The 14069-nt window shown below is 36.4% G+C and overlaps 1 protein-coding gene across 2 annotated transcripts in view; it reads right to left on the reverse strand.

Moving 5' to 3' along the window:
• The window catches only part of LOC120631861 (autophagy-related protein 2 homolog A), a 47366-nt gene that overhangs the window by 6557 nt on the left and 26740 nt on the right, over nt 1-14069 (reverse strand). Inside the window, exons 20-33 of one of the 2 annotated variants that reach the window (XM_039901519.1) lie at nt 13748-13932; nt 12931-13115; nt 12103-12367; nt 11488-11677; nt 11145-11252; nt 10781-11043; nt 9112-9320; nt 8060-8197; nt 4743-4932; nt 3690-3857; nt 2551-2710; nt 1671-1835; nt 685-865; nt 466-612 (exon numbers count right to left, since the gene is read on the reverse strand). In XM_039901519.1, the coding sequence (XP_039757453.1) occupies nt 466-612; nt 685-865; nt 1671-1835; nt 2551-2710; nt 3690-3857; nt 4743-4932; nt 8060-8197; nt 9112-9320; nt 10781-11043; nt 11145-11252; nt 11488-11677; nt 12103-12367; nt 12931-13115; nt 13748-13932 (2554 nt within the window). Of the gene's footprint in view, nt 1-465; nt 613-684; nt 866-1670; nt 1839-2550; nt 2711-3689; nt 3858-4742; nt 4933-8059; nt 8198-9111; nt 9321-10780; nt 11044-11144; nt 11253-11487; nt 11678-12102; nt 12368-12930; nt 13116-13747; nt 13933-14069 lie in introns of both variants that reach the window. The other variant, XM_039901518.1, reaches the window with a different exon arrangement.

Genomic DNA, 14069 nt, shown 5'->3' on the forward strand with positions numbered 1-14069 from the left:
GCGGGGAGCCGTACCAGTGGCACTACGCACAACGGAAAGTTTCGGTTGACCAAGTACGGAGACAAGCCCAGGGAAATTAGAAGAAGATTATGCCCCGGATGAACACATATGCTACTTTTTACCCCTGAGAAATCCCGGGCGATTAGGAAAAACTGGATTACACGTCGCGATGAGCTATAACTATGCTATAGTCATAACAATTTTCCTCGAAATTAGATTTTTACTAGCTGTGCCCCGTGACATGCGACAAAAAAATTGTACATTCAATGAGATAAAGAAAATTAAGTGCACTTATTGACCAAGCGAGTGAATAATTATAATAAGTCCTACAGAATCGAAAGCATATCTATTAAAGATAAATAAACGAAGAAGTAGTCTTAATAGTATGGAATGAAACTGCTTTGTCTAGCAAAAAAGCGTCTGTGTCTAGAAAATGAAATAACGGTGTTTAAAATGCGCACTTACTTGTAGTCTAGTCTTTTAAGTGTCAGTTCAGAGCAGTTGAGTTGACCAAGACCCATGAGTAGGCCTGCTACGGGTCCCGCCGAAAGGTCTACTCGTTTTCCCACATAGTCCAAACGGATTGGTACTTCCGGCGAAAACACTACGCGCCTGAAATAAATACCTTGTTTTTATCTAAGAAAACTTTGTAGTGGTAGAAAATGATTCACTTTATGACCTTACCTGAAATATATAGGGGAATCATCCACAGGTTCTGAATCTGGCACTTTAGTTGTGGGCTTTTCTTGATTAATGCCCAAACGTTGGAAGTCTTCTTCTAATGTTTGTTCTAATTGTATCAGATTTTCGGACACAAGGCGTTCTGCTTCGTACGTCTCCATCAACGGTTCATCATCCCGGAGGACTAGTAAAGTATAACATTAGATTTAATTGTCAGTACACCCATTTCTCATTAGAGTAAAAGGAACGCTCAAATGGCCACTTGGATATGGTTCGGAAAAACAAGTTCACCCCGCAAAGATATGTAAGGTGACCGATGCAGATTGCTTTGTCTAGAATTGTATGAAGTCTTGCGTTGAAGTCCCTAATCTCTTCATATATCAATCCCTGATTTTCTTCATATAACACTATACAAAGCTTGCAAAGGTCTCCTATAAATTCAGCTAATATCACGGAATGGGGGATAAGGAATATGATTTCCAACAAAAGAATCACTTTATTAAACTTCTTAGCCTCTGTAACCTGGTAGAAAACGGTTTAATGACATATAATGTTGATGAGTTGAAACCCACAGCTCTCTTTCAATCTTAAGATCCCAAGGTCACGGTCGCGAAGTCTATGTGACTTGCTTTTGTTTCAACGCGACCCCAAGCACAAGACATAGTGAGGGAGACCTTTTAAGCATATCTTATATATATCTAATACAGTGGCGTGCACTTCATACATGCACAAAAGCAGTGCATACCCAAAAATTTTGTATTACTCATAAAGGGGCAGGATTTCATGCCATTTTCCTTCTTTATGCATACCCTGGTCAAAAACCCTGTGCACGCCACTGATCTAATAAGATATAATGAGATTCGATGGTTCTGGATTAGATTCAGTGTTTCATGAGAGGAAATATGATTTTAGTGACCTTGATGAGTGAATTGAATGAATGGTTAAATGTATAAGTAAATGTGTGTTGAATACATATATTTATTATTCACCTGTATCGTTAAGGGACAGACAGTCTCCATCGCCTAGAGAGGTAGGCGTGGGTGGAGGATCACGAAGATGGCTTCCGATACTCATGACAGGCGGTCTATGCGTGGGTGTTGTTTGTCGAGAACCACTTGATTCTGTTGATAGCCCACCTACGCTTTTTGTGTCATCTTCTAGAAGAAAAAATTTTTTGGTCATGTTAGGTTTGGGAAACTCACGAGATTTACAATTATAGATCATTTAACAATACCCATATTAAACCCTTCCCAAATAAACTCACAAATTTAAGCAAGTACATTTTTTAAAACTCTTTATCGTTTGTCGGCAATCAGTACTAAGATAGCTAGACATTTACCATCGGTTTATTTACTATCACCTGTTGCCCGCCGCTTCGTAAGCGGTTTATTGGTTTTTCATGAATCCTGCGAGAACCGTACATTATCCCGGGATAAAAAGCAGCCGATGTGTTAATCCAGGATATAATCTATCTCAACTCCAGTTTTTACGTGACAGATGAACAAACTTCCATCTATCCATTCAAACTTTCGCTCTTATAATATTAGTAGGATTAGTATAATATTGTCAATAATTTAAGTTCTCTCCAGTTTTTAAGTAAACTTATGTAAAATTGGCGTTGGCGTATTAACACACTCAACTAGATATTTAGATAAAAATTTGAAGGATTCACGCAACCTTTCCTAGCACTTATGTTGGCTAGAAAACATAGCCGACGGGTGCCGGTTCTGATTTATTTCCAATAAATTTACGCAACCAATTGAGCGGAATGGCCGTAATTAAATTTTGGGTACATAGTTAAGTTTCTAATTTATGAATTTTGTAATGCTCAACAAATCAGAAATATGCTATGAATTTGTAGACACTCACCACTAGTCTCATCAGTTCCTAGTTTAGAAAAGAAGCCAACAAGGAATGCTAGAGTATCCTGGTCCAAATTGAATCGCAACGGTAGGAGGGAGACTTTTAAACAACACTCTTGAGCTGGTAACGCCGCGTCGGCTCGAAGGTGGACTGCTTTCACGATTAGCTTAAAAGTCGAAAGTTTATGCTGTAGGCTATGTGAAAGGAAACATAAGGTATGCCAGTTTGATGAAGTCAGACAAACGTTTTATGACTTTTAACTTATCCTGAATAAGTTCAATTCTAGTAAACCTGAAGTGATCAATTATATACTGAGTAGCCTCACAAAAGTTGGGATACTCAAGCCTATTTTAAAGCAACGTAATAGTTATAGCCTATAGGTTTCACCTTTCGGGGTTTGATATCTTTTAAATCCCACTTGCTGAAAACATCGTGAGGAACATCGCAATCATGATAGTTCTCCATAATGTACTCAAATGTGTGTGAAAGACATAACCAGCGTGGTGGACTATGGTCTAAACACTTCTCATTCTGGGAAGAGACCCGAGCCCTATAGTAAATGAATAAATAAATATAAAGTAAGTAAGTAGGTAAGTGGGTCGGTATTGGGTTGATAATCATAATTATTTTGGGGTAAGGCCACTTTTCATCTACAACTTTCAAAGTAGCCGAGCGGTTCGAGGATTCAGCTAATCAAAAATGCCAGAAGGTAGAGCACCCCCAGGACCACAAAGTGGATAAAACAACTGGCTTGGTACCTGTAGTACTGGTGCGATAAGAGTATTTTTTCAAAAATCCAAAGTAATTAGATGGAAACAAATCAAAAATTGTTTATGGGTATGTATTTCAAGAAGAGCGCTCGTTAAGGTAATTGTATTGAAGTTTACCAGTTTTTAAATATTTTTTGTATTTGTATATGTAATTAGAATTTACAGGTCTCTTCTCGCTACTTTATTATGATTTTTTAAAAATTAAACCGTTAGTTTCCCGGTAAAAATAGTAACTTATGTGCTTTTAAAACGACAATAATATCTGTGCCAATTTTCATTGAGATCTGACCAACCTTTCAGGCGTGATTGAGTGACAAACATGCAATGAAACAGTCGCATTTATAATAGTAGTAAGATTGTGAGGCAAATTCGTACCATATGAGCATTCTTCCGTTCCGGTTCATCCTTGAGTTTGTATTGACTGAGCAATTTATTAATGTCGCTGCAAACTAATTTGTCTAAGACTTCGACCTTGGTGATGGCTAGCGTTTGTCTGGATGCCTGCGAGCCTCCAGGTGGATACACTTCGTGTTGGAATTTTATCTACGGTCAAATTTTGAAAGCGTTACACAATATAGAAAATTAGTATTGCCCAGGACAATACTTTTTTTTTTGACACGGTTTTTCGAATCCCACGGAAAACTTTTATGTTCCAGTATAACATGTATCCTTTGGCCATCTCCAGGATGTAAACAATTTCTTAGCAAAATTTTGCCACGATACGTCAAGCCAAGCATAGGTAAATAAATCCTGGAAAAGCTGCTACTAACTTTTATCAACAGCTTTTCAGTGAGAAATATTCAAGCTATATGTGTGGAAAATTCCATCAAAATCGGTTCAACGGTTGAGCCGAACATAGGTAGCAAATAAATAGACACACTTTCGCCATTGGATAGTATTAGTGTAGATTATCCACACAAATTATGTGCATACAAAACATTTTCTTCCACAAATATATTTCCACTCGTGCGTCCATGCTCTGAGAGAGTGGATAAAACTGTGAGAGAAGATAAAACTTTCGTTTTTTACCCCGAGGAGATAATGTCTCCTGCCAGTTGTGAGCAGTGGAACATGATAAGGCAATATTCAGTGTCACTTCTAAATTATGATCGGTGTATTATATAACAAAATCAATACATACAGAACCCTCATCCAGCCATCATTGCATGAAGTGCATTGTCTCCAAAACAGGGAAAACGCCCTGCGCAAGTCTCAGTTCACACCCGCGTAACTGACACTGGCACTGACACTGGCACTGACACTGGCACTGACAAAGTTTTCCCATTTTCCCCATTTAATGGTAAACGTTTAGAATGTTCGGGGTTAAATAATTGTTGTCAACTGCTAAATGGAATAAAACGAATAAACGCTTGTTCGCGAAACACCACTAAAGTAGAGTGGTTTTTGATTCTTCAATATTAGTCATACCTTAGTGAGGCACAACTTGACGCAGGTGTGATGGTCACGGTGTTTCCCTCCCCGCAACCTCAATTCCCACTTCTGCGTTTTCTGTTGAGGCCTGACGCGTTCAGCGCCCGTGGACCAACTGACGCCCCCGCGTCTGTAGGCTTCTGTTATGGCTCTGCTCGCTTCGTACGGCTCGTAATCTTTACTACGTCTACGGGACATCAAAGACATAAAACGTGATTTCTTCAATAATTTTAATTACAATAATAATTGTAGAATATACAACGTGTAAATGAAAATCGAAATAATACTTCACCCAGACTTTAGAGGAACAATATGTCTCTGAGACTTATCTGTGAAACCGAAAACCCAATAGTTTTTGTGTTATACTGAATACACATACATAGTTTTTACTGTATGTATCTAGTCCAATCCCTTCAAAAGGTACTATACCTTTTTATTTTCCAAAAATAATCAATCGCCCGAAAGTTTCTAGACCAAATAAGCTTTTTCGTGACTGCAATACCAGCAACGCATAAAGGTATAACAATCTTACATCAAAATATAGCATCAGTCTTAAAAAAAACCGACTCGATTGAAATTGCACTTAATGAACTGCGATTTATATACACATTGACATAATTTGCCTTAGTGAAACTTTCTTGAAAAAGGGAACCGAGCGTAATATCAAAATTAATAATTTCTCGATAGCATCGTCGTATTCGAGGGAAAATGAAAAAAGAGGCGGAACTTGTATACTAATAAATAATTTATCAAACCTAGAATTCAAAAAGATTAATTCTATAAACAAATTAGCAAAAAAATATGAATTTGAATGTTGTGCCATTGAGCTTCCCAAATTTAACCTAATAATTTGTTGTATCTACAGAGTACCAAAGGATGAAAACATTCAAATGTTTTTTAATAAACTTAACGTAACACTAGACATTTTGACGCGCAATTCCAAATACAAAGTGGTAATTTGCGGGGACTGGAACATAAATATATTATTAAAAGGTAATAAATTTACACAAGTACTCAAAGGCATTTTAAGTAATTATAATATGTTAATTCATATTAATGTGCCGACTAGGCGAAACGCATGCCTAGATTTATTCGCTAGTAATGTAAAATCAGTTAGATATGGAGTTCACGTTCTGGGGCTGTCGGACCATGAGACTGCTCAAACTTTATCAATAAATGTACTAAATCAAAGAATCAACTCTTATTGGTACGACTATAAAAGAGACTACTGTACAGAAAATAAGCTTAAATACAAAGAATGCATGAAATCATTATCTTTTGCAGAAGTATTTGAAAAAATGAATTTAGATGAAGCATTCGACTATTTTTTGGAAGACGTTAAATTGTTCTACGACCTTTGTTTTCCATTCATAAAAGTCAGGTGTCAGTTTAAAAACGAAAAGGTAAGATGGCTGACGAAAGGCATAAAAAGATCTAGTATAGTAAAAAGACGTTTATATCTAAATTATATAAAAACAGCGTGTAATAAAAAAAGAAACAAATTTAAATACAACAATTACAATAGATTATTAAAAAAATGTATAAATACTTCTCATAAAATTCAGAATACGTTATATGTAACTCGCCATAACAACAAATCCAAGGCAACATGGTCAGTTATTAAAAACAATGTCGGCAGCATTTCTCAAAAAAATAGTATAGCTAACATTAAAAAAGAAAATAATATCATCACAAATCCTACACAAATTGCAGAATCTTTTAACAACTACTTTGTACAACTAACTAATAAATGTAAAACAAGAATTCCTCATGCTCTAAGAGAAAAAATCGACTTAAACGTCAACAGCTTATTTCTTACTCCTACTAACTCGTATGAAATTTTAAAAATAATAAAATCGCTTCGAAATTGTAACTCAGTGGGATCTGATGGCATAAGGACAGACATTGTTAAAGAAATAGCCCAAGAGCTTAGCGTCCCACTAAGTTATCTTATTAATTTGTCTTTTGTGCAGGGTAGATATCCTAAAAAATTGAAAGAGTCTGTAATAAATCCAATTTTTAAAAAAGGTGAAAGTGATGAAATGTGTAACTATAGACCGATCGCTCTTATAACTACATTTTCAAAAATCTTTCAAAGGCGATGTACACTAGGTTGAATCACTTCATTACGAAGTCAAATGTTTTAAAGGAAGAACAGTTCGGATTTCAAAAAAATAGTTCAACAACCAAAGCGTGTTTCAATCTCATTAAGACGGTCACAGAATGTTTGAATAAGAAAATACCCGTTGTTACTATATTTCTCGATATGAGTAAGGCATTTGATTTTGTGAATCATGATATATTGCTCTCTAAATTAGACAAGTATGGAATCCGCGGCATCACCAATGATTGGTTTCAAAGCTATCTTAGCGAACGAATGCAATGTACAAAGATTAGTAAAATAATGAACGGTGAAAATATTAATGCACAATCTTCTTTTATACATAACGGTTCTGGTGTTCCACAAGGAAGTATTTTAGGTCCTTTGCTATTTCTGCTGTACATTAACGACCTTCCAAACGTAACCGAACACCAGTGTTTATTATTTGCCGATGACATACCGTTATCATTAAGAATAAAAACGAAAAATTGCTTGAATCGGACATAAATTTTACATTTGCTAATGAATTTTTTGACTTTCAACAATATAATGCATGTACTATCAACAATATAATGTATATTACTCAAGAATGACTTTGTTAATTTAAATATTTTTGCGTCCAAATTGTAGTTGTAATTTCTTTTGTAATGTTTTCCTTGTATGTTTTTATTACATATAATATGATTGTAAGTTGCACACCAAATTAATGGTAATACACTGTTTCAACAACAAAAGCTAAATTTGTAACATCTGATTATCTACGTGTATTTATGCAATAAATCTAATTATTATTATTATTATTATTATTATTACTGAAAATCAGTTACAGCCCTCATGTGATTCCTGCCACTTTATTGAGTACGCGACGCGTAGCGTAGGTACTATGCGCGTTACAGAATTTTATCTTTAAATGGGGTTGACATAAGTAAACACTTAGAATGTTTTGAATTAGTTTGTATAAAAATAAATATGCTTCTTTTGATATTTTAATATTTATTCCTTATTAAACATATTAATGCAACCTTTAACATTATTTCCACTCTTTATTGCAAGCTTATCTTTTGCTGACTCTAGGACCCAATAAAAAAATAATATTATCGTAGTAATAGTAAGATATATAAAGTGGTGATAGCTTAGTGGGTAGGAGGGGAGGTAGGAGATACGTGCCCAGTAATGGGCCGGTAATGAATTTTCTTATCAATTTTATACTCACTTTGAAGTTGTAGGTGACCCTTGTTGTCGAGATTCGTCAATTGTCACTGTTTTTTTGTTGCTTGTTGTTTCACTCGTCTGCCTAAAGTCGGTGCCTCCGAACATATTCCAGGTTAAACTCATTTCACATAGTGTATACCTAAAAAATAGAGTATTTCTCTGAATCGAGGTTATCATCTTTGGATCTCATAAGAAGGCTCAGGGTCACTCGGCGGGCGATGGAGAGAGCTATGCTGAAGTATCTCTCCGTGATCAAGAAGTACCAGAGTGACCGACATAGCTCAGCAAATCGCGAAGCTTAAGTGTCAACGGGCGGGGCGCATAGCTCTGAGAACCGATGGACGTTTGGGTCAAAGGTTCTGGAATGGCGACCTGTAAACGTAGCTTTGGTAGACGCCCCACGAGTTGAAAGGATGACATCAAGCGTGTCGCGGGGCGTGCCGCTGGACCCGGCGCAATACCGTGATAATTGGAACTCACTACAAAAGTTGACGTCCTTAGGTTGAAATGGTGACAGACACGAAAGTCCATAGGATTTTTTTTAGAATTTTTATGTCGCTGATATTCATGTATTACAGCCTGTGTTAAATCAAAAATAGTAGAAATAATTATACTTATGACCTGTCACAATAAATTGCCTTTAAGAAGATTTAGCCCCAAAGTAAGCGTAGCTTGTGTTATGGGTATTAACATAACTGATTAATATTTTTATCGATTGGAAGGGTGTTCTGGTATCTTGCGATGAAAAGCTTAATCGTCTTACCAGAGTCAAATGGCTATTCTAATTACAAATTCTCTTTTCCTAGCACGTATCAATACTAAGTAGAAAAATAACATACCTGAGTTTAAAATGCATATAAACATTTTCGTAACTGTCGATTTGAACCTTAAAAAAGAGTTGAAAGGAGAGCCGTAGTTTAATTGGTTAAAGCGCTCAGAGTAGCAGGTTTAAATCCTGTTGGTTCCGAAAATTTTTATATGCATTTTAAATATATAAAATTGATAATTCCTCCAAGTGTAGGTAAAAACACAAATAAAAATTATAAAACATACCTGAGTACTGGCAGGGGAAAACTTTTGGGTGCCTTCAATACATCAGACCGCGCGGCTGGTACAGTAAAATGGTTATCGACCATAAAAGTAGGCCCATTGCCAAGCCAGGTCACTATGGGCTCATCCATTTCGTTATCTTGTCCATATGACTGTTCTTCTACTATACAGTACTCGTCGTCGGTATTGCTACTTTCTCCGGATGATTTTATCTGTTTCGAAAAGTTAAGGTATAGTGAACGAATTTAAGCTGTGCTCAACGAAGAGTTCATATATAATTGCGTGCGGAAGAAAAGGACACCGTCACTGTCCTCTTCGCACCCGCGGAAATAAGGTCAAAGTTAGGTTGCATTATCATTAATGAGTGTTTATTACAATTTCAAACCTTGCCACTTTGAACGAAGAGGTAGAATCATTTCTAAATGACAAAGCTTTCACAAATTATAAAAGCTAAATAGCCATATTTTTATAGGTGTTAAAAAAAGAGTACCTATGAGAGGGGAAAAATTTGTCTCAGAATAGGTCCATCGCAAAGGCAGACTAAATTGGAATATACACTAATTTAGAGCCAAGAATAACTAGTTTCAACTATACAGCATTTGTAACGCCATGAAGTTCTACAGGTGGTTTTAGTCCTGATTTACACTTTGCATATGAAAGGCGCGTGTGGCGTTTGTTTAGTTGACATGTCAAGAGTCAAATGCATGCAAAACGCAATCAGCACATCCGTTTTCACATGACACGCCTGAGGGCATGCAGATTTTCTCACGATTTTATGTGTCACCGTTTTTTTATTACTTAAAACGCACATCACAGAGAAGTTAGGGGTGATGGTATTCGAACTCGGCCCCCCGAAATTTAAGCCTGAGCCCTAACCTCTATGCTATGACAGCCTTAATATCTAGTATAACATTTTTGATAATTAGTATATAATATTCTATTTTAATTAACAAAATGAAGAATATTATTATTTATTATATCGTAGAAATATAAACTAAATATGTTAAAGAATTTAAGTTAGAACAGTTGTATTTCCTAACTTTCGTAAAAATTTAGAGACAAACAATAAATAAATAAATATACTACGACAATACACACATTGCCATCTAGCCCCAAAGTAACCGTAGCTTGGGTTATTGGTACTAAGATAGCTGAATAATATACAGATAAACACCCAGACACTAAAAAACAATCATGTTCATCACACAAACATTCTCCAGTTGTGGGAATCGAACCCACGGCCTAGGACTCAGAAAGCAGGGTCGCCGCCCACTGCGCCAGTCAGCCGTCCTAAAATAATTACCTACCTTACCTATTAGCTTAACAGCAGGGCTAGCACAGACAGGAGACACAAATTATATCCCCTCAAAAGGGATATAATTAACGTGCCCACCTGCTAAATCACTGGAATATGGAATAGGAGAAGTTTACCCCCGTTTAATAATACACATATATTATTTGGATATTATTTCCACTTGTGCGCCAGTGCTCTGAGAGTTGATAAAGCTGTGGGAGAAGATACATTTTTATCCTTTCCCCGCGGAGATAATCCTCTCCTGCCCATCCTAGCGTGCTGGATTACCTTATTTTTTCTCGAATCTATATGCTAAAACAAAGCAATATAATGATAATACTTAAATGGTAAATCAAAAACAAATAAGTATTTACTTACTTTTTTCCGTTTAGACTTTTTAGGAGTAGATTTAGGCATTGAAGTAGGATCACCAAGATCCCTAGCGACTTGTATATTTGTTGGTGTTGCTTCGAGTGCTTCTTCCAATTTAGGTGACTCCTCATACTCTATGGATTTAGGATCAACTTCTGTGTCTATGGTTTCCGAAGAAAGTTGCTTTTGTTTCATGTTAGATTCGTCTGGGAAGAAGAATACTTCAACGCCTTCCTTCTCAGTTGAGCTATTTAATTCTTCTTCTTCCGCTATAGCAAGGAGTTTTAAATTGCATTACAAAAAAAAAAAACTAGATTTACTAAATATTTTTGGTTAAATCAAGAGTTGTGAATTATGTCATAGTACTTACTTGTGTTATTTGGGCTTTCTTTCATTGCTTCAGCCATTAAATCGTTGACTTGTTGAATTTCACTCGGCGATAGTTCTCTGATTTCTTCTATTGGTCGTTCCTCTAGACCTGATAGTAAATTTATCATCATAAATAAATAATTTATCATCTTAAAAGAGCCTCCACAGACGTTTACACTCCTTGACATATGCCAGTTTTTTTTGTTTCTAACCAGAGATATTACACAAAAATAAAAAAAATAACCTCCTATAAATAACAATTGGATACTTACAGAATTTTTTCCCAAAATTTATTGCAATATAATTATTTTCTCAAATTTTTTTTTTTATTTGCGAATACTTACCTACTAGAGGCTCCAAAGGCTGGTCAGAACATATACTAGTATGACGTGACCTGTCGAATGGTACTTGAGAATCCCCATCGGAGGCCACGTAAGTGACCAGTCTACATAGAGCCGAAGCGGAGTCCCAACATGTGTACATATTCACCATGTTATTCGACGCGGTTAGGTCCACTTGTGGTTGGTCGTTTGTCTGTGCACAAAATATTACTTTAAAGTTCAACTATTATTACCCTTTTAAGTATCTGCCAATAATTAGTAGGGCTATTTTCTTGTATCAGTGAAATGGTTCAAGTCGATACGATTTTGCATAACAAATGAGATTGGAAAATCAAAAGGACGTATATTAGGTATAGGAGTTATGCTTTGCTCCCCGACACGCATCTCTAGCTTTTCAGAGTTATGTGCATTTTTAATTTACCCAATTAAATATTATTCGCTTTTACGATCAATATAAAAACCTCGTGAGGAAACCGGCATGTCTGAGATGTCTACCAATCCACACTTGGCCATTGTAGATTCCGGCCTGAGCCTCTCTCATTGTGAGCCGGATATCCGTGCCCTGTAATGCGACGGAAATGAGTTTATAATGACGATGAATGTAAAGAATATACTTACGCCACTATTTTTATCTTCCATACGTAAAGACAGCTCAAACAGTCCCACATCAATAACACACACGTAATCTTTGCTTATATCGGGGTATTTGTCATCATCTTGCGGTACCGGTACATTTGCTTTGGACCCGGTTAAGTATGAGAGGAACAGAGTGCACTCTTGCGCTAAGAACCGGAGGTATGACGTGTTCGTTTCTGGTATTAAGTTGCTGGAGACACTAAAGTTGCCCAGAGTTACTACTGTCCGTATCGGTAGGTATAATGGCCTGATAAACAATTAGTGCATATTATTAAATGTCAAAGACTGAGAATTTTAATAAGTGTGGGGTTATATCCAAGAGGACTATATATAACATATAACATATCACATCTTGTTTTAGAATTTTAAACCTTATTAAAGGAAAGACAAAGCTTTCGTAAAATATAGATTATAATTTTTAAACAAGAGCGTCTATAATCCTGTTAATATTAGCTAGTTTGTATTTATGGATGGATGGATGTTTGTTACATGACAAAATGGCAGGACGGATTTGGATGAAATTTGGCACACGCATAGCTTATAACCTAGATTAACACAAGTAGCGGCACACTAGTCGACTTTTTATCTCGGAAAATCAACGGATTCAAGCGGAAACTTCAATAAATTTAAATCCACACGGGAGAAGCCGGGAGCCCCCCTCCCCCCTCCTCAGCAGATCTCCTGTTTTACTTCTCCCATCTACTGCATCCAAACCCTCTGCACAGCGTGGTTATGGTCAAACTCTCCCATCGTGAGAGCCCTTTAGCCCAGCAATTGACTGTTTTAGGCTATTGATGATTTTAACATTACCTGTAATCCACAGCGCAGTCCCATACATGTACATGCAATTCTGAAAGCACTGTAGACGGCGAGTAGCCCGGTACAGGGTAATCCAGGACATCTAACACGTCCATCAATTGGCTGAGCCAAGCTATGCCCTTGTCACCTCTGTGTCGGAGTGTCGCTTGCTCTATGCCTAGAGCTATGCATATTGTCTGTAACAAATCTTTGAATTTGACAATGATACAGTATAAATTTCAGCTACCATTATAATAGGTTTGGAAAAATGGTTCTTCGCATTTTATATAAAAACTCAAGACATTTTATTCAAAGTTTATTGACATTTAATTACAGTATATTCTTGTTTGCGCTACTCTAAAGAGTAGCATCAGTAAAAGTGTCCCTGGGGACTCTACATTAGGTTTCACACATATAACTTTTTTTTCGCGGCTTGCGTAGCATTATGTCGAATTTCTTCATTTAGATTCACTAATTATGACAAAGTAAACAAAAGAAATTTTTAATCTCATCAAAACCAGTCAGGTTAAAACATATTATAGTATAAACGAAAACGTTCGTCGTCTCCGAGCTGTGTGCCCCAAAGTTTCCGCGATTTGCTGCGCCAAATTTCGTTTGCATAAATTATTTGCGGAAGCGTTTGTAACGCATCCGCATTTGTTTACAAACATAATAATTTACCAGAAAAGGAATTTAAGTAGTTCGCTCTTGTATCTTTTTCTATAAAAAAAATATATTGAATTGATTAAGCGAGTCGTAGGAACAGACCATATAATTGTAACATTAAAATGATCAACTGTAATTGCATTTACTTCAATCCTTAACTTACCTTTAAATTAGGCGTTTCATTATCTGGTTCCGTCTTCAGAGCCATGGTGAACATGTCTTTAGTTTGCAAACGTTCTTTTATGGCCACTCCTTTGTTTGACGGGTAGATAGTACTTTTCAGGTGGCAGGGTAAAGACGTTCCATACAGTCTTAGTGGTGGCTTGTCAGATGGTATTGTCAGGAGTGCTAAAACCCAGTGATAATATACATAAACTGCATAATGTAGTTACATGTAATGCTGGAAAAGGTTTTTTTCAGGGTTTTTTCGGGGTTAAGGGATTTTTTCGGGGTTTCAGTACAGGGTGTCGGGACCCTGTTACTAA

This window comes from Pararge aegeria, chromosome 19 (genome assembly GCF_905163445.1).
Source record: "Pararge aegeria chromosome 19, ilParAegt1.1, whole genome shotgun sequence".
Lineage (NCBI taxonomy): Eukaryota > Metazoa > Arthropoda > Insecta > Lepidoptera > Nymphalidae > Pararge > Pararge aegeria.